Source organism: Lissotriton helveticus, chromosome 1_2 (assembly GCF_964261635.1).
Source record: "Lissotriton helveticus chromosome 1_2, aLisHel1.1, whole genome shotgun sequence".
NCBI lineage: Eukaryota > Metazoa > Chordata > Amphibia > Caudata > Salamandridae > Lissotriton > Lissotriton helveticus.
The window spans coordinates 403,693,922-403,718,959 of NC_136058.1; the positions used below are offsets into that span (position 1 = coordinate 403,693,922).

The 25,038-nt window shown below is 48.9% G+C and overlaps 1 protein-coding gene across 1 annotated transcript in view; it reads right to left on the reverse strand.

Annotated features, from left to right (window-relative positions):
* Positions 1-1,654: 1,654 nt before the first annotated feature.
* The window catches only part of LOC144806489 (uncharacterized), a 69,680-nt gene continuing 46,296 nt past the window's right edge, over positions 1,655-25,038 (reverse strand). The window contains exon 4 of the mRNA XM_078672845.1: positions 1,655-11,482. Within this exon, the coding sequence (XP_078528971.1) occupies positions 8,887-10,098 (1,212 nt within the window). The 5' untranslated portion in view covers positions 10,099-11,482 and the 3' untranslated portion in view covers positions 1,655-8,886. The remainder of the gene's footprint in view (positions 11,483-25,038) is intronic.

Sequence of the window (25,038 nt, forward strand, 5' to 3'; positions counted from 1 at the left end):
TCCTCGATTTGACTGCATGTGTTTTGTCTTCATGTTGGTCCAGGATGAGCCTTCTCAAGGCAGAAGGACCGTAATAGGGATAATATTTCAGAAATCTTAAGAGCTGCACATTGTGACGGAAAAGAGCTGAAAATGCACCTCTTTAAAGATTATCACATTATGATGCATCAACACGCCTCTCACTCTTAGAAACCATTTAACCTCCAATCACATGTTGACTGTGTTTGTCTTGGACCATGTGCAGAGCTCTGATGCCTTCCAGTGATAGTCAGGTTATATTAATAGGATATATATATATATAAGGTAAAATGTGTCCACACTTCATTAGCACTCATCCCTCTTACAATGTGGTGTGGGGAGCTATGTTCTGTATACTGGTTTCCATTAGTGATTGAATGTTTTGACCTGATATGTCAGACACATGATCTCTTATAAGGTCTTCCTGTTACTCGGTCTGGAGTTTATAACCAGCTGGAGCTGTGACTGGAAGGGTCTGTGGTATTTACGGATCGGTATATAGAGAGTTGAAAGAGGACAGAGATGACACCAGACTCCACATGACCTGGTTCGGATGTCAGCAGGATTATGGTTGGCAACGGGGCGCCAAGAACATTCTGTGAAACACAATGTATCATGGAGGTTGGACTGAATATCCATCACGCTGCAGATTGCCAGACCCTGGCTTTCTTTCATCACCCAGCTCCTCTCCCTGTGCATCGTCTGTAACCAGGCGCCACCAAGCTCACATCTCCCACATATGTAAAGGAGCACTAGGCTCCTATCCTTCTCCCTGTGTAAAGACGCTAGTGTGCCGTCTCTAAGCAGGAGGCACCAGTCTTGTATGTAAATGAGTCTGTGTGCCATCTGTAACTCGGTTCGCTTGTGCATATGTACACAAGCACCAGGCTAATGTGACTCCTCACCTTGTAAACAGATTGTGTGCCGTCTGCAACCAGAATCTTTATACTTTTAGTAACCAGGCTGAGGTGTGGGGCCCTTTATAATCGAGAACAGCCTCTCCCATTTCTCATCTCTATATAAAGAACATGGTGGTACTCTGTGACCAGGAATAACCAGGCTCCTTTCCTCATTATGTAAATCGCCCTATTACGTCAGAGGATAAATCTCTGATACATAAATGCTATGGTGTTAGTGCACCGCGAGTGTTGATGGTCTCCGATAGCACCCAGTGAAAAACTTCTAAAGCAGACAGGCTACACAAGGGGAAAAGTACCTTCTGTCATACATTATACAGATATTGCAAGTCACTAAGGAGTTCTGTGCCCATACAGAAGAACGAGTCTGACGATAAAGCTCCTTGTTAGGGTCATGGAATTAGGAGATGGTTTAAAATATCCTTTTAATTAAGTCTGGGCAGTGAGCTCCGCTCAGTTTGCGAAGTATGTAGTTTTCCACACTCTGCGGAGCAAGCAGAATTTCACAGAGCAGAGTTTTTTTCCTCGCTCGTTCTTGTTCCTCCACTCCAGGAGTCACAGTCCACACATTGAATATGCTTTGTTCCCCCTACTTCCAACCTTACATATACCCCCAATTACCTGCCCAACTCTCTCCCTGCTGATGCCAATGTGGTCCTCCGTCATCCCACAGACAATATTTTTGGCCCCTTTGAAAGTGCCCATACAATAAAAATGCTGCAGTTGTAAATACATATCAACTACCATTTGTTGTGTTTGAAACATTTTATTGACTAATAAAACCCAACATAAGCTGATTATTAAAGCAAAACAAAACATCAGTTGCCATACACATAAGAGAAATAAATTGTACATAAAAATCAACATACTGTAACACAGCAAAGTTATGTAGAGCACAATTCTTAATTTCGGGCAATCTTTAAAGTTCAAAAATAGAAACGTTCATAAAGAACAGGAAAGGAAACAAAGAAGGTGGGATACAGTGATTTCATTAATGTAATGCTTCCTACAAATAGAAAAACAAATACTAATTATTTTCCTTAAGCAATAAAGTCCGTACATTAAAATTCTAAGAGAAATATAATGAACAATGAACATTTCATGTGTAATTAGAATTCAATTTGAATATTTTAACCTCCTCAGCATTATTTGACTCATGATTACAACCTGAATGCTTTCTGGAAAGGAACCGCCTCATGGGGTTCAAAATCACATCTTTTCCAACAATAGGATTCAAATGATAAACTTGAATTTCAATTCAATTTATTGATTTAGGCCTTTTTGGAGATCAACAATTTTAAATATATACAAAATCCACACACTTTTGCAAAATTGTCACCTAAACTTGAATTCAATCCACTTTCTGATTAAACACTGCCCATTCCAGCAAGCATCACATGACCACTTGTTGTTATCTTCCTAATTAGTGATAATGTTTCGGATGATTTTGAGGGAGGAGATTATCCCGGTCTGGCTAAAACTGTTTAATGGGATCTTAGAAGGTACATCTCCCCTGCCTAACTCTTGGAGTGATGCAGTTATTGCACTGATTTTGAAGCCAGGGGAGAACCCAACACAATGTCAGTCATACCGCCCAATTTCTATGCTAAATGTTGACTATAAAGTATTTGCTAGAATTCTGAATGCCCGGTTTAGCAAAGTTGTTGGGCAAATAATTCACACGGATCAAAAGGGTTTCTTGCAAGGCCGGCAGATGTCTGATTTAATACATACCTTAATTGGGTCGATTGACTTTGCTTCGTCGCAGGGTCTCCGTCTATCAATCATTACTGTTGATGCAGCCAGGGCCTTTGACCGGGGGAACTGAAACCTTTTGAATAGGGTTCTTAAGGTTTTTGGTTTTGCTGATAGTTTTAGGGAAGTGTTGAAAGAAATATATAAATCCCCTCGGGCACAGATTCTGGTTAATGGCAATATTTTCCCGATAGTTAAGATAGGGTGTGGAACTAGGCAGGGCTGCCCGCTTTCCCCCATCTTATTTGATTTATATACAGAGCCGCTAGCTCAGAGCGTAAGGCTGAATCAGAAGATTGTCCCTTTTTAAATAAATGGGTTTGTACGAAACGAAAGTTAGCACTGTATGCTGACGACCTGATCCTTCTATCATCCAATGTCAGCACTACACTTTCAGAGCTTGGAGCTGTAACCCAAACTTTTGGAAGCCTGTCAGGTTATGAGATAAACAATGAGAAAACCGAGGTTATGGCCTGGAACATAACCGATCAGGAGGGGAATTTTGCTAAAGAACTTAGATATTTAGGAGTTATAATATCTCAGGACCCCGCCCTAATCCCCAAGATTAATCTAGATAGAGTTTCAAAAGAGGTCAATGTCCTACTAAAAAGATGGCAGAGCATCCCACTTTCCTTGTATGGGCGAGTTAATCTCATCAAGATGTGTGTCCTCCCAAAATACGCTTACCTTTTTAACAACGTTCCTTTAGAATTCGGAAAATCTGATATTCTTAAAATCCAGGGCAAGATATCTTCCTTTATTGGGGCAAGTAAAGCGATCCAGTTATCCTGGAAGAAATTAAGGCGCAAACTCCAGGGAGGGGGGTGGCCCTACCAGACTTCCAGCTGTACTGTTGGGCTTATCAACTAAAGAACTGTAGAATGCTATTCCTCTCTCCGGACAGTTCGCTGATAGGCAGCATGTTTAAAGCCATGTTAGTAGGGGAAGAGGAGTTAGGTTTCATGTACAAGTTCAACTCTCGTAAATTCTTTAAAAAAATGTGTTTAAAGACCCTGCGTTCGGCGGCTAGGTTGTGGTCGGACTGCCGAAATTGTTAGGACTATCCTATTATAGTGATTGGGCGCCAGTTTGGGATCCTCCTGGTACAGGGGAGTGTCTTTTGGACTCTCTTGTTTACCCACTAAAAGAGGCAGGAGTTGTATATTAGAGAGACATTGTACTGGGTGACAAATGCCATTCCTGGGAATACTGGAACCATATTACTAACTGTACTTTGTCCAGGTTCAAGTTTTATCAGCTCTCGTCCTGCTGTAAGAAGGAAAGCTGGCCACTTATAGAGGATAGCAGTATGGAAAGCGAACTACAGGATCTAGCTCCTAGGAAAAAAGAAGTGGCGCAATGGTATAACCATCTTTTGGCAGCTACAGACAGAAAGATGGATCAACCATATAGAATCCGGGAGAACTACTTGCCGAGCGAGGAGTTGGAAACTTTATGGAAAGTATCTCTAGATACTCTTTACCCCCTGATTAAATCTGCTGCACTGAGAAAAAAACACTTTTTTTACACTCCATAGAATCTATTGGTCTCCCCTTAAGTTATCCAAGATAAAGGGAGGTGGAGAAGCCAGCTGTATGAGATGCGGCCCTCAGAATGCAGATGATGTCCATGTATCCGCATCCGGTTTCACGATACAAGAATTTTGGACAAATGTGGGTAAGACTATCTCTAGATCCCTGGGTCGCATCGTGGAGGTAAGCCCAACTCTTATACTATTTGGTTTTACTCCTGCACTGGGGGGAGCTTCAGACCCGATAGGGCCCCAACAAAAACTTGTGTTTTACTTAATTTTGCTGGCTAGGAGGGAGATTTGTAAAGCATGGCGCCAGGCGACATCTCCTACTTGGACTGCTTGGTGGAGTTCTGTTAGAACCAATAGGATCAAGGCCGCATTAATCTCCTCTATCCACAATGGATCTGATCTCTTCAGTTACTGACAATAAGGTCGACTCTATACAGTAGTAGGGTCTGAACTCATGTTGAGCAGGATATTTTTAAAGAAGGTGGTGATTACCGGATTCATGTCCTTTTCTAAAATGTTAGCAGGAAGTGGAAGGACCAATCTGAGGGATCGAGGGAAAGAGTCTTTAGAAGGGGCAAAATCAATGCCTTTTTCCAAGCATCTGGAAACAAGCCAGACTTGAGCACCATTGTAATAACAAAGTGAGATGAGCAGAAATGGTAGCTGAAACTAAATGGAGGGCAAGAATCTGCAGGGCTCCAAATTTCATGGTGTTGATAAAATTAGAGACTTTCTCTTCAGGAAGTGGGGTGAATGTACTCATTACCAGGAAATGGAAAGTTAGTTTATTCACCGTACGTTACCCCACTGTATCTGTCCCTGAAGATTATCTGGTTTTATCTTAAAATTCAGGAATATTTTTTTTACTTTGGAAAATAGAATTAGGTTAGTTCATCACAGCTTTTCGGCTGGGAGTTGCTAAGTTTTTATAACCAAAGGATGAAAGCGATTTAACTGTGTTGAACAACAGGCTGTAACTCTTCCTCCAACATTGCTGTTGGTGCCTACATTTTCTTTTACATTTCTTGAGATCATAGGAGTACCATGGCATGGAAGGCGCAGACAGATGGTTAGTCTTCAATCTAAAAGGCCCTACTTGACAAACTGTCTGGTAACAATGTGCGAGATGATTAGCCTTAAGTGGCTCAAGACTTTCACTGATCAGAAGTAGCTCTCACTTCAGAAAAGGTTGAAGACCCCTGTTGTAAACACTTAATATCCCCAAAATCCAATAATTGATGAATGCAAAACAGCAGGCAGGCCTTTTATTGGCCCATTGGCGAGCGCTGGATCAATACAAGGACGAGGTAGCATTCACTGGCATTTTTATGAAAAGTGCAGGCTTGTTACAAAACTGGCGATTTATTTTTGCACATCGCTATATCCTGGAGGGTCTGAATGACAATGCTCCCAAATATAATCATGCCGTGTGGAAAACAGTGGCCTAAACTCCGCCGGCGAACACAAGCTATTCAGGATAGGTGTGTTGCAGCAAAGTTTGTACTATGTTGTGACTTGGACACAGCCAATTGCTTTGGTCAGGCGATTGACAGGAGTGTGGAACTTCAGGGCATTGCCTGGATTAGATCTATATGCTTCTCTAAAGATACCCAAGCATCGTTAATGGACAAGCTATTCGATGGCTCTCACCTTTTAAGCAAGAAAGCGGACTAGGCTCCATACAGATTCCTTGGGTCTGTCTGCCTCCGCCACGCAATTTCATCACAAATCTCATCCCCTTTTGGCTACAGTAGGGTTTTTCAACACTGCCAGCGGCAGACCCTGCTGCAAACCCAGCAGGTCTCCCAGTTCTTTCATGGCCATGGCACACAAAGGCAACGTCCAGGACATCATGCCACTGCGTGACCTGCTGCTACAGCTGGCACAGCTGCAAAACCTCTTTGTGTCCTGCCAGACACTGACTCACTCTATTATAGGCAGTATCCAACATTTTCTCCAGTGAATTAGATTATGCCAGTGGCAGACCCATCTCCCTATTCCATCCAGACTTAACAGTGGTGACGGATGTATCACTTCTGGGATGGGAAGGCCATATGGGAGACAGAGACTAGTGAACCCTCGTCAACGGCAGAGACCCAACTCCACATCAAGCTGTTGGAGTTGGGAGCATTTCACTTGGCGGTGAAGGTCTTCCGGCCCACCATCACAGGAGGGCTGGTGCAGCATCTCACAGACAAGACAGTCAGTGACGATGGTCTCATCAGGAAGTATCACGCAAACGTGTTTGACAGCGAGCCGAGGATCCACTGGCTGCAGTTGTCTGGTCCAACAAACGGGCACTGGAACTGCTTAGTTGAATTTGACTTCCTCCGAGGTACGCTGCCCCGAGATACAGAAGAATCCTTACTGGGTTGTATTGAATATAGTTGAGAAGCATATTGGTGAGGCGGCGATCTACCGTCCTGATGAGACCACGGTAATTAACTGGAACGGTCAAAACATTGACTATACAGGGACTATTTTGTATAAATTAGGTCTTCTAAGACTCGTCTTTGTTTAACCCCTTCCATGCTCATGACAAGGTCAGCTCGTCATGCAGTGCACCAGTCCTGTGCTAATGACGAGCTGACCTTGTCATGAACAATGGGAATTAGAAAATATCAGCACCCAGCGGGAATTGCCTTAGAACCAATGTGGTTAACTTGTATTGTACGAAAGTATTTACAGCCCTGTTTATGTGTACAAAATGTAGATCGGACTGTTTTATCATCATATCACTCTCATCTTGAGCACTGCGCAGTCATCACTCAACGATTTATATATACCCTTGCTGCTGAGAATACAATTAGAATTTTTGGAAATGAAAAGATTTCATCTGAATTCTAATCATGATAACAATGGTGAATTAATATCTGGCCAGGGCCTACATATGTGATACAGATCTGTGAGATAATGAACTCATAGACCTCTGTAGTTGTTCAAAGTGCGCATGGGAAGTGCTTCTATGCATCTACGCTTGTCACTTCTGGAGCAGAATGGTGTTGACACTGAGCTGCATGATGTCTCCTACTCTGCTTTAAAGTTGGAGGACCCAGTCTCGCTTGTGGAGAATATTCACAAGGTGAGGAATCTGCAGGTAAAGGAGTATCCACCAGAAAGAGCGTTACCGAAGGCAAGTAACTGGTTGGTTATGTTTTCCTGCTGTTGTATATTATCTCATTCTGAGTGATGAACTCTGCTCTCGGAGTTTTCTGTACTCCGCGGAGCTCGCATAGTTCCTAAAAACTCCGCTCCATGGAGCGTAGCGAGGTTTTTTCTATGCTCGCGCTCTTCAACGTTATGTGCCGCAGCGGGGAAAATCCACCTCCTGATGAGATTTTTTCTTGCTCACGCCCGCCATGGTCTAGTTGACGAGCAAAATCAACCTCCGGGGGCGATTTCTCAAAGCGGGTCGTCTGATTTCTCAATGCGAGTGGTCGCGGCAGGTCACTCGTGTTGAGAAACCTTCCTTCGTATTGACAAAGCTGCCGATCGAGTAGAAGCAGCTGCACCCTCTTGCGCTGCACTTGGTGCCATTTGCGATTATTTTTACAGGGCGGGACAAACACCAGGAGATCAAAATCACCCCAAACGGCATGACCCCTAAGCACTGCGCTGCTCGCTGAACTCCGCGTAGACCACCAGAGTTTTTTTGTCACTTTGTGGAGTTCCTCATTGAGGAACTCCGCATAGGCTTAATCTTATCATGAAAATATAGATATCAGTCATATGTTAAGAAACAAGGGTGAGTAGAAACCTTTTGGGTGGAGTAAAATTTAAGACATTATTATTGTGATTTTTTTGGCAATTAGTTGATTTTTGCAAGCACTAACACTTCTCTGTGTATAGTAAAGACCTTGAGAGTTTTGTAACTTTCAGATACTCAAATTGTGGATTCCGTTGCAATTAGAATATTTCCAAGCATGAAATTTCTTTGGAGGTTGCATGCGGGCAGCCTAAGTTATCCTGCAAGAGTTTCTTGATGAATCCTATTGCAACTACAATATGTGCGCTCTCATGTAAAGTCAGGTTGTTAGAAGCTTTTCTGCAACTCAAGATACGCCTCACTTTTCACCTGGTGTGGATGCATTTCTCATGTTTAGTGAGATCTCCTTTCTGAGTAAAACGTTTCTGGCTTTTCCCACCTGTATAAGGCTTTAGTCCAATGTGAATTCTATCGTGTGAGATGACATTGTTTTCAAGACTAAACCTTATCTGACATTCACACATAACACACATAAGGCTTTTTTCCCCCGTGTGAGTTTGCTCATGTCAAGTGAGAAGTAATTTGTAACCAAAACTTTGCTTGCATTTCGAGCACACATAAGGTTTTTTCCCCAGAGTGGGATCTCTCATGAAGCATAACACTGTCTTTCAGATTCAAGCTTTTATGGCATAAGGATTTTCTCCCGTGTGGAATTTCTCATGGTGAGTATGGAGTTGCTTATGGTTAGTGAGGCTGTGCCTATCAAATAGGAATGTCTGGCATTCACAGCATAGGTAATTTTTTTTCCCTGTGTGCGTCTGCTCATGTAGAGTGAGATTGAGTTTAAAATTGATGCTTTTCTGGCACTTGGAGCACTGACGTATTTTTGAAGGTGTGTTTTCTTATGGTGCATGTAAAGATCTGTACCTCTGAATCTTTTCTGACATTTAGAGCACTGATAATGTTTTTCCCCCAGTGTGGATTCTCACATGTGCAGTGAGATCAGATTTACGGTTGAAACATTTTTGGCATTTGGAGCACTGGAAAGGTTTTTCCCCAGTGTGGATTCTTATATGCTGAGTGAGACGTCTTTTTTCACTGAAACATTTGTGGCATTCAATGCACTGATAAGGTTTTTCCCCAGTGTGGGTTCTTGTATGCCGAGTGAGTATTCTTTTTTCACTGAAACATTTCTGGCATTCAATGCACTGATAAGGTTTTTCCCCAGTGTGGAATCTCACATGAGCAGTTAGAAGTGATTTAAATTTGAAATCTTTTGGGCATTCAGAACACTGATAAGGTTTTTCCCCAGTGTGGATTCTGATGTGCCGTGTGAGACTACTTTTTATTCTGAAACATTTCTGACATTCACAGCACTGATAAGGTTTTTCCCCAGTGTGGGTTCTTATATGCTCAATGAGATTTCTTTTTTCAATGAAACATTTCTGACATTCACAGCACTGATAAGGTTGCTCCCCAGTGTGGGTTCGTATATGCTGAGTGAGACTGAGTTTGTTTTTGAAACATTTCTGACATTCAGAGCATGGATAAGGATTTTCCCCAGTGTGGAATCTCACATGTGCTTTTAGAAGTGATTTACGGTTGAAATGTTTTGGGCATTCAGAGCACTGATAAAAGTTTTCCCCAGTGTGGATTCTTATGTGCTGTGTGAGACTACTTTTTCTACTGAAACATTTCTGGCATTCAGAGCACTGATAAGGTTGTTCCACAGAATGGGTCATTGCATGTTGAGAAAGACTTTGTTTGTTAAAAAACCTTTTCTGGCATTCAGAGCACTGAAAAGGTTTCTCCCCAGTGTGGGTTCTTATATGATGAGTGAGACTGTTTTTGTCAATGAAACATTTCTGACATTCCGTGCACTGATAAGGTTTTTCCCCAGTGTGGGTCCTTGTATGTATAGTAAGTCCTCTTTTGTCTCTGAAATATTTCTGGCATTCAGAGCACTGGTAAAGTTTTTCCCCAGTGTGGGTTAATACATGTCGAGAAAGACTTTGTTTTTTAGAAAACTCTTTCTGGCATTCAGAGCACTGGTAAGGTTTTTCCCCAGTGTGGATACTCATATGCTTAGTGAGATAAGATTTACAGCTGAAACTGTTTTGGCACACAGAGCAATGTGAGAGGTTTATCCCAGTGTGCATTCTCTCAAATTCAGTGAAATGAGATTTATGGCTGAATCTTTTTTGGCACAGGTAACTTTTTTCTCCAACTTGCGTTATTTTGTTTTGATTGAGGCGGGTTTGAACACTGAATTTGTTCTCACAGCCCGTGTTTTTATAAGGTGTATTCCTAGAGTTAATATCTCTACATTTAGTTTTCACTTGCTTATATGCCACGGTAAGAGTGAACCCGATTTTAGAGTTGGGCTTGTTTAGATAATGGTCAGCATTTATCTCTAAAAGAAATTGTGTGTAATCTTCTTAACACTTAAATTAAGCAAAATATGCAGCCCTGTAAAACCTGTCGAAATGTTTCTAGCAGATAACAGTCTTTTGGTTATAGCCTCTCCGGCAGCAACTTATTTTGTGACTGAAGTTTTTCTCAAATCTATTTGTATAGGTTCTTAGCAATGCAGTGATAAGGTGTTAGTCTGATATTTAATTATTAAACTGAGAAGTACCTTTTTTCACTGGCGTAATGGCAGTAACTGAGAACATTAGAACATGCACAGTACTATTGTGGCTCACCAGTCGCAGAACATCAGTTCCTTTTGCCCTTTGTATGTTTGGTGTAAGGTTAAGAATTGTAGTTCTGAAGACGAGGATTTATGTACATTAGCTATAGCGCAATGGTGCTCATTTAATCCATTTTTATATTTAACAGTTTTACATATCACTCCTGCACAACAGATAATGTTGAGGCGATTTACATAGATTTACAGAACAGTACACAATAAAAAGGAAACAATCTGAGATGGTCATGAACACAATAAAGTGGTGAATTTTTAAGGTTTTCGCCAGAGTGAGCAGAGTGGTTCGAGGTGTTATATCCCGAGGCAGATAGTCTAAAACCTCTGTAACTGGTTAAAAACGGTTGTTGAACAAAGGTGATTTTCCAATCTTTTGGTTGTTAACGTGTCAGCTTCGGAGTCTTCTTTCAGTGTCTTTTCTTTGATGGTTTGCAGAAGAAACCGTTTGTTATATCATTCTTTTATGCAGTGTGTGCTTCAACTCTGGAATTACATGTTGCTTTAGATCATGCGTGCTTTAGATGAACGTTATTCTGTCATGCTGAGGCAATTTGTCTTTCTGATAATATTTCAGATGAGGATGCTGTGATTGGTCTTTCTGGGATTATTTCTGATGCTGTGTGGACAGATATGACTTTTCTCTGGGTTAATGTAATGCAAAATTAGAGACTTCACTTACAGGTATAGTACTTTCCTCAGCTCTCGCAACACAGAGATTTTGAAAATTGTTTAAACTTAGAATGCTGGATGTCCTTCAGTTTTTCAAAATAATCCTTCTTATAGCACTTACATTCAGTTGGCTGGTGCTAAATCTTGCTTTCTTCGTCCGTAATCACCTATAGTATTAAAATTAAATAGTTAATACATGTAAATATCCCCAAAAATAATTTACAAGCCATATCAATGCAGAATTGCTGAATTTTGAAAGTGTTGAGCTGTTCTTCAGACAGAGCAGAGTGTAGAATGGTAGCCTGAGAGTACTTGGATGTAGGGGTGAGGATTTGTAGAATTTGCAACATTGTATTAAGCTCAGAAAGGATACATGTACCGTATGGACTTGTAACAAAGAATCCCAAAAGCAGAATTTAAATTCATATGGACTGGCACCAAACAGATATTTAAAATAGAATCCTATTAATTTATTTTTCATGTAGATTTTTGAGATGGGAATTTCCCCTCCACGGACAACAGGCGTTTCCCCCTGCCCTGAGTTACCACCTACTTGTATCTGGTATCCTGACTTTTGAGCTCTGGCCTCTGCCGCACGCAAATCTATTGTGTATTGCGAGGAGTATGCCTAGACCTATCCCTCAACTATGGTCCAGAGTATGAATCAAGGGCAATGAAATTAAAGAGTACTTTAATGTGTTCATTTTATTCCACCTGATTATCAGTTGTTAGGCTTTCCTGCACCTGGATTTACCGGGTGCAGAAAAACAGGACATCATTTTTTCCAGACAGAAAAATTAGACCGAAAAGACCCAAAAGACTCTGGGTGCAGCAGAAGCAGCCAAGACTTTGCTGTTTTTTTACTAACTGGGGGAAACACACAATTCGTCCCTCTGTTAGAAAATGCTTTCCTCTTCCCTCCCCTGCTTCACCCATCTCCCCCCAACCAAACACATGCATATATCTACCACCTGCTTAAAACAAGTGGTAAATACAAGCAGAAAAACACTATGAAATAGTGAATGGCATGTGGTTTGACAGACAGACGAATCTGTTCCTCGTGGCAACTCCCCAGTCCATGGCGTCAAACTTGTAACATCACGTCACTGCGGTAAATCTACCACAAAACAATTACATGAGATTTTTCTGCCACCCCAGTACTGTGCAACTTCTAACAAGGGACTATGAGCGGTCTTGGACCGGTCCTGTGACCTGGAGGGTCACACCAATTGTGCCCTTATTTAAGGCAGAAGACTGTCATGGGTTTAACAGCTAGAGCGGTGGTGGCAATGCACCCTGTTGTAAGGATCAATAGCCTGGTGAGATCTTTGCATCATGGTCAGTGGAGTGGCTTTCTACTGACCCATGTAAATAACAAGGGGAGAGAGAGGGAAAGGGGTGGATTTGTTCTCCCTGACACTATGAATAAACAACAGGAATCCACCTGATTGGGTGATGTGTTCCCTACTGTGGTGGGGAGCACATATTGTTTTTAAAATACCCCTCACACACCAAAAGGACCCTTGATGTCATGCTTCATCATTGGGGTCTTTGCACCCCTCTACGGGATGCGGCGTGCTACGACCTACGACTACGCTGGAGCACTGACCACAAAGACTATGCGTGGTGCGTGTGAGGGTTGCGTGTGAGTATGTGGTGGAGCAATTTAAGTGAGTGAATGGTTAAAAAGTCCCTGGCTCGTGGGCTAGGTCAGAATAATTTTAATGAGCCCCCGGGCTGGTACTGTTAAAAAGGGTGCAGGTTGAGGTGATTATGTGATATTAAGCACATCGCCTCTTGGGTGCGTCGACATGTTTCGGAGATCAACTCCTTCTTCAGGACAGGGTGCACCACACCCCACCTTACTCACGTTTTTCTAAGTAAAAAAGAGTATTTACAAAAGAGTGAAAATGTAATACTGCAATGTGCCTACAATTTAAATGGAGTTCTCTGCTAATATGCAAAAAATATTTTTGTTCTTGGTTCACAGCGGAGCAAGGATATTCCCATTGCTGTAACTCAAGTCATTGGGCAAGAGTAACCCCCAACGTTTGGAGGCTCATGAGGCTCAGTTGTCTCTGGGTGACCCTTCTTCCTCCTGAGGAGAACGGTCTGGTGTCTGACTAGAAGCTTGTTCTCCAGTTTTCCTGCCTTTTCTCTTGGAGGACTGGGGCGTTATTCCAGACTTCAGCACCTCTTTTACACCGGGCTCTGCTCTGTGCTATGGTTTTCACACACACCCAGTGTGAGGTTTCAAGCATTTCTGCATGGATCCTCAGTTCTGCCTCAGCTCAGGCTAAGGGTTCCAAATCATTGCCAAGAAAACAATCAACTAGTATGGATGAATACTAGCCGAGTGGTGGCCTTCGTGTCTTGGCCCTACTCCTGTACCATGTGAAGAGGCTAAGAATCTAGGAGTTTGGATCAACCCCTCCCTCTCCTGTGATGGCCACATAAGGCGTCTTGTGGGCAAATGTTTTGGAGTATTGAAGACCCTAAACAAAACCTTAGACCTCCTACCCATAGCGGCCAGAAGGACACTGACGCAGGCATTGGTGACCTCTCGGATGGACTATGGAAACATCTTGTTCCTAGGGTCCAACAAGGGCTGCCTTGGTCGCCTGCAAGTTATCCAGAATTCCGCCGCTAGACTGGTGCTAAGAAGACCCAGGAGAGCAAATTCTCAGAAGGCTCTGGATGCGCTTCACTGGCTGCCTGTGAAGAAACGCGTGCTGTTCAAATGCCTCCTCTTCTGTCACCGAATTGTCTGGGGCAGGTCGCCCGCCTACCTTAGGGACTTAGTCAGCCGCTACGAACCAACAAGGACCCTCCGGTCGGTGGGTACCGGGCTGCTGACAATTCCTAGGATAAGGAAGGCCAGAATGGGTGGACGACCTTTTGCTTTCCAAGCAGCTCAACATTGGAACAAACTCCCTCCTGCTCTGAGACTGGAGAGCAGTGAAGCGATGTTCAGGGCAAAGCTAAAAACACAACTTTACACTGAGTAGGGACAAAGGCTCATATTGGTGATCGTTTAGGAGCTCTTAGCGCGGGGACACGCCGAGATGGCGTTACTGGGCGCTTTATAAGCTCTTTTATTATTATTATTATTATTATTATAGACTTCTACCTCTTCGTTGCCAGCAACTCCCCCCAAATCAAAAGACACCCTCGCCTGCGGGATGGGTTTTGTCACATTTTCAGCATTGATGACTGGAGAGGTCCTTCCAGGCAGATACTGTTCCAAGGAAACTATCTGCTCAGTCACCATGGTGATGATGGCACCAGTGTCTCTCAAGACCTCCACCCTAACCCCATGTGCATGTTAGTGGGCCAGGCAGCTAAGGTGGCTACGGCCATATCCCCTACTCGAGTCGCCTCAGTGAGCTCCTTGGCCTGGTCATTGCTCTCCTGAGATCCCATCTGGAGATTGTCAGCTGCAGGTACTGCAGGTGGACCAGAGGAATATTTCTTATTTTTACAGCCAGAGTCTCAAGCTCAGTGTCCAAGTGACCTACAGCCATGGCACCAAGCCTTCTTAGGATCCCAGTTCTTACCCTGGTACCCAACCTTTGGCTGTCAAGAGTCTCTGGGCCCACTATCTTGAACAGGTTTTTGGGGGCCTGAAGTAGAATCTTTATTTTTCGGAATCCCCCATTTCCCTAGGGTCGCTTTCTGGCCTCTTTCTTTTGGTCTCCCCACCAGCAGGAGTCTTGGTCACCTTTGTTTTGACCCAGTGGTCTGCCTTCTTCCCCAACTCTTGAGGAGAAGGTGGACCAAGGTCTACCAGGAATTGATGTAGCTTCCCTTGGTAACAATTACTTAAATGATGCTCCTTCATTATCAGATGATAAAGCCCTTCAAAAGCATGCACATTCTTACCTACTGTTGGAAAGGCGACCCCAGGGGAGACAGAAGGTGTCTGACTGTCCGCCCCGAGGCCCACCTCTCTGTATGGAATAGGCCGAGCACCGTAGGGAGGCCTCCTTGGCGAGGCTCCTCTCCTACAATCGTAACAGCAGGGTAATCACACTACTTACAGATAGACACTACACAGGAAGGAGGTTCACAAGAATCTTTATATAAGTACTCAAAGCAAGTTCTTGGCAGGATAGCGGCAAGGATCGAGGGATCCGTAATGTCTTGAGTTCGGGGAAAAAGGGGGTAGCGGGACAGTCTTGGCACCCACTGGTGCGTAGATAGTTCAAGGGTTCAGGCCGCGACAGCGTCAGCAGGGCCTCGAAGATGGTTCAGCTTGGTCAGGCCGCGACAGCGTCAGCAGGGCCTCAAAGGTAGTTCAGCTTGGTCAGGCCGCGACAGCGTCAGCAGGGCCTCGAAGGTGGTTCAGCTTGGTCAGGCCGCGACGGCGTCAGCAGGGCCTCAAAGGTAGTTCAGCTTGGTCAGGCCGCGACAGCGTCAGCAGGGCCTCGAAGGTGGTTCAGCTTGGTCAGGCCGCGACAGCGTCAGCAGGGCCTCAAAGGTAGTTCAGCTTGGTCAGGCCGCGACAGCGTCAGCAGGGCCTCAAAGGTAGTTCAGCTTGGACAGGCCGCGACAGCGTCAGCAGGGCCTCGAAGATAGTTCCAGGTGCAAGAGTACGGATCAGGATCAGCCGCGACGAGGTCAGCAGGGCGTCGACTCCAGATACAACTGCTGTCCTGATCCAGGGCTGGCCCAGATATAGGACTGGAGTCCTTTGATGTCCGGACCCTCGCGCCTGGGGGTCAGAGGGGCCGGGATGAAGGTGTCCAGACACCCAGCAGGGGGGTGGAGCCAGCGCCCAGGGAGGCTGGAGGGCGATCGATACCAGGCGTCCGGGGACGGCTGGAGGGCTATCGAAACTTCCCGCCTCTCGGATCTGTCAAGTGGCCACTCGACCACCTGGGAGGATCTTGGTGCCCCGATGTCGGGGCTTCGCTGGGGCCGGGGCCAGGGTGGCGGCGGCCACGTGCTCGGGACGTGATGGGCCCAAGATGGAGTCGGGCCAGAGATGGGGCCCGGCATGGTTGCTGGACCGGCGGCGTTGGCGAGCAGGGCCCGCCGGGGGCCAGGAAGAGGGAGAGCCGTAGGTTGCCAGGGGGCGGCCCTCCTTGCGGGTTCGGGAATGTTCGTGTCAGGGGGGTCGACAGCAGATCGACGGCGGCCCGATGTCGTCCGGGGCCCGCCATGTGGGAGGGGTAGGCCCACGCCACGAGGCCGTGTCCAACACACGTCCCCTCCAGCTGAAGGCGGGGAGAGTCACCCATTATCCTGGGGACTCTCTTCGTCGAGGCAGAAGAATCGGGACAGGCCATCAGCGTTGGCGTGGTCGTTGCCAGGGCGATGCTCCACAGTGAAGTCCATCCCTTGGAGGGAGATGGACCATCGCAGCAGCTTCGGGTTTTCGCCACGCATGTGCATCAGCCACCGTAGGGGCCGGTGGTCTGTCTGCACCCGGAAGTGGGTGCCGAAGAGGTATGGCCTGAGTTTCTTAAGGGCCCACACGACGGCGAAGGCCTCTCTCTCGATGGTGCTCCATCGTTGTTCTCTGGCCAGCAGCCGCCGGCTGATGAAGGCGATTGGATGGTCAATTCCCTCGGGGTCCATCTGAGATAGGACCGCCCCGATGCCGTGTTCCGAGGCGTCGGTTTGGACCACAAACTCTCGGCTGTAGTCGGGGGCCTGGAGCACAGGGGCGGTACACATGGCTGTTTTCAAGGTCTCGAAGGCCACCTGACACGCGGGGGTCCACTGCACTTTCTGTGGCTGTTCTTCGAGGTCAGTTCCGTGAGGGGCCCCACAATGCTCCCATAGTTCTTGATAAAACGCCGATAGTACCCCGTGAGCCCCAGGAAGGCTCGGACGGCGGTCTGGTTGGCCGGGGGTTCCCAGGCTAGGATGGCGTTCGATCTTGGGTTGGAGGGGAGCCACTTGGCCGCTCCCCACTTGGTGTCCCAGATAGGTCACGGACCCTTGGCCTATCTGGCATTTGCAGGCCTTCACAGTTAGCCCGGCCCGGCGGAGGGCGGTCAGGACTTCCCAAAGGTGTTTCAGGTGCTCAGCCCAGTGGAGGCTGTAGACCGCAATGTCGTCTAGGTAGGCGGCACTGAACTCTTCTAGCCCCGCCAGTACTTTGTTTACTAGTCTCTGGAAGGTGGCCGGGGCGTTTTTCATGCCGAAGGGCATCACCTTGAACTGGAAGTGGCCGTCGGGTGTGGAGAAGGCTGAGCGCTCCTGGGCGCTAGGGGTGAGGCCGATCAGCCAATACCCGGCGGTGAGGTCGAAGGTACTGAGGTACTTGGCGGCCCCCAGGCGGTCGATCAGTTCATCGGCCCGGGGAATGGGATGTGCATCGATTCTCGTAACGGCGTTCAGCCCCCGGTAGTCGACGCAAAACCGGAGTTCTGGCGGGGTGCCAGGGGCGGCGGCCTTGGGGACCAGGACCACTGGGCTGGCCCAGGGACTGTCGGAGGGTTCGACTACCCCCAGGGCCAGCATCTTGGTGACTTCCTTCTGGATGCAGGCCCGAACTCGGTCGGGGACCCGATAGGCCCGGTGTCGTACTGGCTGACTGTCCCCGGTGTCGACATCGTGGACACACCATTGGGTAACCCCGGGGGTGAGGGAGAACAAATCTGTGAATTGTCCCAACAGTTCCTGACAGTCTCGACGCTGCGCGGGGGTCAGGTCGGGGGAGAGAGAGATCCCTTCGACGGAGCCGTCTTTCTCAGTGCATTTCAGGAGGTCGGGCAAGGGCTCGGAGTCGTCTTCGGTCCCATCGTCGGTAGCGAGTAGCAGGCTCAGTTCTGTGCGGGCAAAATTAGGTTTGAGCCGGTTGGCGTGCAGAACCCGGAGGGGGTTCCGGGGAGACTCCATATCCACGAGGTAAGTGACGGGGCTCTTGCGCTCGATCACCTTGAAGGGCCCCGACCATTTGTCCTGGAGGGCACAGGGCTCGACCGGGGACATGACCCAGACCCGCTGGCCCGGCTCGAACTCGATGGAGGAGGAGTGCTGGTCGTACCAGCGTTTCATGTCCTCCTGACTGGCTTCCAGGTTGGCCTCTGCAAGGGCCCGGAACTTCCGAGTCTGGTTTCGAAGGGTCAGGAGGTATCGGTAGACATCCGGGGGTGCGCCTTGGACGGTAGTTTCCCAGCCCTCTTTGACCAGGCTGAGCGGACCTCGGACAGGGTGTCCGTACAAGAGTTCAAAGGGGCTGAACCCCAGGGATTTCTGTGGTACCTCCCGATAGGCAAACAGGAGGCAGGGCAGCAGGACGTCCCATCTGCGTCGTAGTGGCTCCTCTAGGCCCTGTATCATCCCCTTGAGTGTCCGGTTGAACCGCTCCACAAGTCCATTCCCTTGGGGATGATACGGGGTGGTGAACTTGTATGTGACCCCGCACTGTTGCCACAGGGACCGCATATATTTAGATATAAAGTTTGTGCCTCGATCGCTCACGACCTCCCGGGGGAATCCTACTCGGGAGAAGATCCCCATCAAGGCTCGCCCCACCACGGGAGCGGTGATGGTTCTGAGGGGGATGGCCTCCGGATAGCGGGTGGCGTGGTCCACTAGGACAAGTATGAAGCGATGCCCTTGCGAGGTTTGAGGGTCCAGGGGCCCCACAATGTCTATTCCCACTCGCTCGAAGTGGGTGGTCACTACTGGAAAAGGTTGGAGCGGGGCCTTCACCTTCCCCCCGCTCTTTCCGCTGGCTTGGCATGTCGGGCAGGTGCGGCAGTGGTTATGTACATCAGTGCGCATTTTGGGCCAGTAGAAATGGGTCACCAGGCGGCTGTAAGTTTTGTCCTGCCCCAGGTGCCCTGCGAGGGGCACATCGTGCGCCAGGTTCAAAAGGAAGTCTCTGAATCGGAGGGGAACCACTAGCACCCGGCTGGCCCCCAGCTCGGCAATTTTCTGTTCACTATATAGGAGGTCGTGGTCCCAGTAGACCCAGTGGGACCCTGAGGTGTCCCCGGTAGCTTGGGCAGCGGCTTGTTGGCGGGTCCCCTCGAGGGAAGGGCAGGTCTTCTGCTCCTGCCGAAACTGTTCTCGGGTGGGACCACCCTCTTGGCGCCATTGGGCGAGTTCGGGGATGTCGCTGAGCTCGTGGTGGCTTTCGGGCTCCGAGGGCCTGGTCTCGGAGTCGCATTCTTCATGGATGGCCGAGGGTGGTGGCTCGGGCCACTCCGGCTCTTCGGTCGGGACGGCCTCGGTCACTGCCGGGGCTCGGGCCGCCATAGATCGGGTCGTCGCACAGACCCACTCTGGTAGTCCCATCATTCCTAGGTGCTCTCTCCGCTCGACTTGGGCCCAGGGAGAGCTCTCGAGGTCGTTCCCAAGGAGGCAGTCCACGGGGGCGTCGTCCCGGACGGTCACCTTGAGGGTGCCCGACACCCCCCCATTCGAAGGGAATTCGGGCCATCTGGCATAGAGTTTCGGAGTTGTCGGCGGCCCTCATGGGGCAGCGTACGTTCAGGATTATCTGTTCGGGGGTCACCAAGTGGCAGCGGACGGCGGTCACACTGGCTCCCGTGTCTCGGAGGGCTTCGGTCCGTCGTCCATTGATGTGGACCCACTGACGGTATTTTCGAGTGTTGCTCGGTAGCGGGGCCTGGGGGACCATGTCTCTATTGCCCAGGCAGGCTAGGGCCATGGCGGCCGGTTCATACTCGATTTGTTCTTCCTCGTAGACCTCTACGTCTTCTTCTCCCTCTCCTCCCAGAGCTGCAGCAGCGAACTGGCGGGTCGGAGGCCCAGTGGTGCCGGGACGCTGGTTCATGGGGCAGAGGGGGTCACTGGCATAGTGACCGGTCCGCTGGCATCTGTGGCAAGTAATGTTCGGGTGGGGCCCCGGCCGTGCTGGGGGGTCCCTCCTCAGGGACGGCGAAGTGTTACTCGGGGGGGACCCGGGAGGGGGCCCCCGGCCCGAGGCTGGCGGGAAACTTCGGCTCTGGTTCTGTCCTCCTCCGCCTCCCCGCTGGCGGGGGTGCCCCCGGCCGCCCTGACCGGTTTCTCCTATCGGTGTTCGGGGGACCCGGGTGCTCACCCATCGATCTGCCTCGACGGCGAGTTTCCGGGGCTCGGTTAGCTTGCTGTCGAGTAGATGCTGTCGGAGCTCGACAAAGCAGTTGTTGGAGAGGTGCTCCCAAACGATGAGGTTGAACAGCTGCTCGTAGGTGGACACTTTGCTGCCCTTTATCCATCCTTCCAGGGCCCTGCTATAAAAGTTCACGTACTCGACCCACGTGGTACCGGGGATTTTCTTGCAGTCTCTGAATCTCTGCCGGTACATCTCGGGGGTGAGGCCATACCGGACAAGCAGGGCGTCCTTCATGTGGTCATAGGAGGACATTACGTCGTCGGCCAGCTCCAGCAGGGTGTCTCTTCCTTCGCTGACGAATCTCCCCCATAAGCCGGCACCCCAGTCGGATCGCGGAATGCGGTGCGCGGTCATGGCAACTTCGTACGCCTTGAACCATTGCTGGATATCGTCATTCTTGTAGTACTCCTTTACGATATCCTTCGGGATGTGGACCTTTGGGTCGGCAGGCGGTGAGGGGTTCCGGGCTACCGTGGCGCCAGTTCCTTCGAGGTTGGCTTTGATTTCGAGTTCTCTGAGGCCACGCTCGTGTTCGTATGCGAGTTTTTTTTCTTCCAATTCTCTTTGCCGCCGCCTCTCTTCCAGATCTCCCTCCAATCGCCGTTGTTCAAGGGCCATTTTTTTTTCTGCTAATTGGAGTTCTCCGTCCAGCCGGAGTCGGGCGAGCTCTAGTTCATGGAGCCGACTCCTCTCTCGCTCCCGGGCATCTTCGTGGGAGAGGCCCGGGTCCCTGTTGGCGGTTCTTTCCTCTATGGGGGCTATGACGGTACTCACGGGTACTTCTCGTACAATGTCATCGTTCGGTTGGGGTGGGGTCTCTCTGGTCTCCACCCAGGTTTGCAGCGCTTCTTTGAAATCGTCCTTTGTACTTAGTCCAGTGGTAGCGATACCCAAGTCTTTGCAAAATTGTTTAAGTTCTTTATGGGTATACTCCTCTAACAGGTCTTTCTGGAATTCTGCGGTCGTTCCGGCTTCCTTAGTAATCATCGTGGCTGTGGGTCTCTGTCAGTAGTGACGTGTTACTCGCTGTACGATTTGCGTGGGCTCGGATCCCGTCGCTTGCCACCAATGTTGGAAAGGCGACCCCAGGGGAGACAGAAGGTGTCTGACTGTCCGCCCCGAGGCCCACCTCTCTGTATGGAATAGGCCGAGCACCGTAGGGAGGCCTCCTTGGCGAGGCTCCTCTCCTACAATCGTAAAAGCAGGGTAATCACACTACTTACAGATAGACACTACACAGGAAGGAGGTTCACAAGAATCTTTATATAAGTACTCAAAGCAAGTTCTTGGCAGGATAGCGGCAAGGATCGAGGGATCCGTAATGTCTTGAGTTCGGGGAAAAAGGGGGTAGCGGGACAGTCTTGGCACCCACTGGTGCGTAGATAGTTCAAGGGTTCAGGCCGCGACAGCGTCAGCAGGGCCTCGAAGATGGTTCAGCTTGGTCAGGCCGCGACAGCGTCAGCAGGGCCTCAAAGGTAGTTCAGCTTGGTCAGGCCGCGACAGCGTCAGCAGGGCCTCGAAGGTGGTTCAGCTTGGTCAGGCCGCGACAGCGTCAGCAGGGCCTCAAAGGTAGTTCAGCTTGGTCAGGCCGCGACAGCGTCAGCAGGGCCTCGAAGGTGGTTCAGCTTGGTCAGGCCGCGACAGCGTCAGCAGGGCCTCAAAGGTAGTTCAGCTTGGTCAGGCCACGACAGCGTCAGCAGGGCCTCAAAGGTAGTTCAGCTTGGACAGGCCGCGACAGCGTCAGCAGGGCCTCGAAGATAGTTCCAGGTGCAAGAGTACGGATCAGGATCAGCCGCGACGAGGTCAGCAGGGCGTCGACTCCAGATACAACTGCTGTCCTGATCCAGGGCTGGCCCAGATATAGGACTGGAGTCCTTTGATGTCCGGACCCTCGCGCCTGGGGGTCAGAGGGGCCGGGATGAAGGTGTCCAGACACCCAGCAGGGGGGTGGAGCCAGCGCCCAGGGAGGCTGGAGGGCGATCGATACCAGGCGTCCGGGGACGGCTGGAGGGCTATCGAAACTTCCCGCCTCTCGGATCTGTCAAGTGGCCACTCGACCACCTGGGAGGATCTTGGTGCCCCGATGTCGGGGCTTCGCTGGGGCCGGGGCCAGGGTGGCGGCGGCCACGTGCTCGGGACGTGATGGGCCCAAGATGGAGTCGGGCCAGAGATGGGGCCCGGCATGGTTGCTGGACCGGCGGCGTTGGCGAGCAGGGCCCGCCGGGGGCCAGGAAGAGGGAGAGCCGTAGGTTGCCAGGGGGCGGCCCTCCTTGCGGGTTCGGGAATGTTCGTGTCAGGGGGGTCGACAGCAGATCGACGGCGGCCCGATGTCGTCCGGGGCCCGCCATGTGGGAGGGGTAGGCCCACGCCACGAGGCCGTGTCCAACACCTACTAACCAACCTCCTACTGATTTCAGTGAATAGTCTACAAAATCTACCCAGGCCTGGCTTTGGGTTTCTCGAGCCTCGCTGAAACTGGTGCTATACTCCGTACTGAATCCAAAGCACTCACGAGGTCATAGGATTCAGCCTCTTTCTCACCGAGTGTCAGGAGTCTATCCCTGCACTTTTCTGAGAACATTTTCCACAGGATAGAACGCCACGGCTTCCTGTGGACCTGCCTGCTAAGACAGGCCTGTTCAAAAGCAATGAACCTCTTGGTGACATCATCACATAAATAATCCCTTTGGGTTTTTTAGGGTCAAAGGAATCTACTTTCTCCTTATTTATGATTGTGATGCCACCAAAGATGGGTCCTCGGCCAAACTCCTTTCTCTCTCTTCTGTAGCCGGGAGTTGGGCTTCTAGAGCTGCCCTCCTGGCTAGTCTTAGCAGAGCAAGCTCTTCGTCTGAAGAGGCTTCTTTGTCTTGGGGTGTCACACGGTCACTCCTACTGTCAGTATTTTGATCTGTAAGATCAGAGTCATCCTCTGGATGCTCTTTGTCATATTCTGCCAAAAGATCCTGGAGCTTTGCTTTGGTAGGGTTTGACCCAGTCCTGAGCCTAAAGGTTTTACCCAAGCCTCTGAGCTATTTAAGGACATAAGGTGTGAGGTCAATTTCCTTCACCTGTATCAGCTCTTCTGAGTGACTACTCCTAGCACTCATTGTCTTTACAAAGATGGAAACCTTTTTGGAAAGGAAAAATCCCTAATACTGGTTTCCTAACTACAGCAAGAGTTTGACTTTGAAACAGCTGTACTCAAGGGGACCGAACCAGGGCACCGACATATTTCAAAATTTGGAAAAATAGTCAATTTGCAAAACTACAATTTAACGAAAGGCAATTTCTGGATTGAATTTTGTTGTCACTTATTGTCAGAGTGGTCCAGCAAACGCAAAGTCGTGTACCCTACCGCTGCGCCACCAGTGTAGGAAGCTGGCTCTCTTTATACTATACCAAAAAGAGGTAGAGTGTGCATAGAGTCCAGTGGATCCCCAAAGGCTTTACAGAGGCTAAAGTAGATAATACTAATGCTCTCTTTTGTAGTAGTGTGAAAGAGCAGTTAGGCTTATCCGAGGGTAGTCGTAAGCATTTGTTGTACACACCGTGGCAATAAAAGAGACACACACTCAATGATTAAATCTGAGACCAATTCATAAAAATGACACTCGGTTGGATTTATTTTGTAGAACTTTTCTTAGGTAAATACTTTTTGCAATAGAAATACATTTTCAATATAAAAAGTGGACACACTGCAATTTTCAGACTTTACAATGTTAAGCAATGGGAGGAAAAAAACATTAAACATACGTATACGGAACATTCACTTAAAAGACCAGTCTTCGGAAGTTAAGGTCAGTACAGGGCAAGGTTCAGTTCAGCACCAACAGTGCACCACAAGCGACAAAGGGGTGGGCGGGTACATGGTGAAAGTTCAAGGTCAGTCACTGAATACAAATTAAAGGGGACTGGGGCAATCGGACAGAGGGTGCTTACAGGTAAGAAGCAGCGGCCTGGAGGAACAGTCTCCGGGGCTGAGGCTAACACTGAGCAGGGGCCAAGACAGCACCAACACTACAACTCTAGCGGCACAGGGGCGGCTGGATGCAGGGTGCCAACACAGCATCGGGTGCCCAATGAAAAGCAATGGAGGCAGGCCAAATCTGAAAAGGGCTGCAGGCTCCAGCCAGGAGACCGATCGAAGGAAAACAACAGCCATTGAGGTAAGTTATGATGCTCAGGGACATAGGAACACCTTTTGTCCTCTTCACCAAGGCCCAGGATGGACGGGTGAAGGGGTGCCTTTTGGTGTCAGAAATGGCTAACCAGTGCACATCGCAGTTGAGGGGTCTTCTTGCAGAAGCTGCAGGCAACTTCTAGGAGTCCAGGAGAGGTCAGCTCATGGTGGAGTTAGGCTCTTGAGAGCAGGGAAACCTTGCTAAACTGGTGGGCCACTTGGACTCGGGCTGGTGACATCGGGTGCAGAGGTAAAACCGGGGGGCAGGCTGCGCAGTTCTTCCGGTCACAGTCTTTACTTTGAAGAGGGTTGCTTTGTGAATAGGTCTGCTTTTCTCTGGAGACCTTGGTCTTGATCGAAGGCAGGCAGTCCTCCCAAGGTTCTGGAGGTCGCTGGGCTGCAAGACGAGTTGACTTTTGGTTCAGGATCATCCAGGGATGCAGACAGGCCAGTAGGGCTGG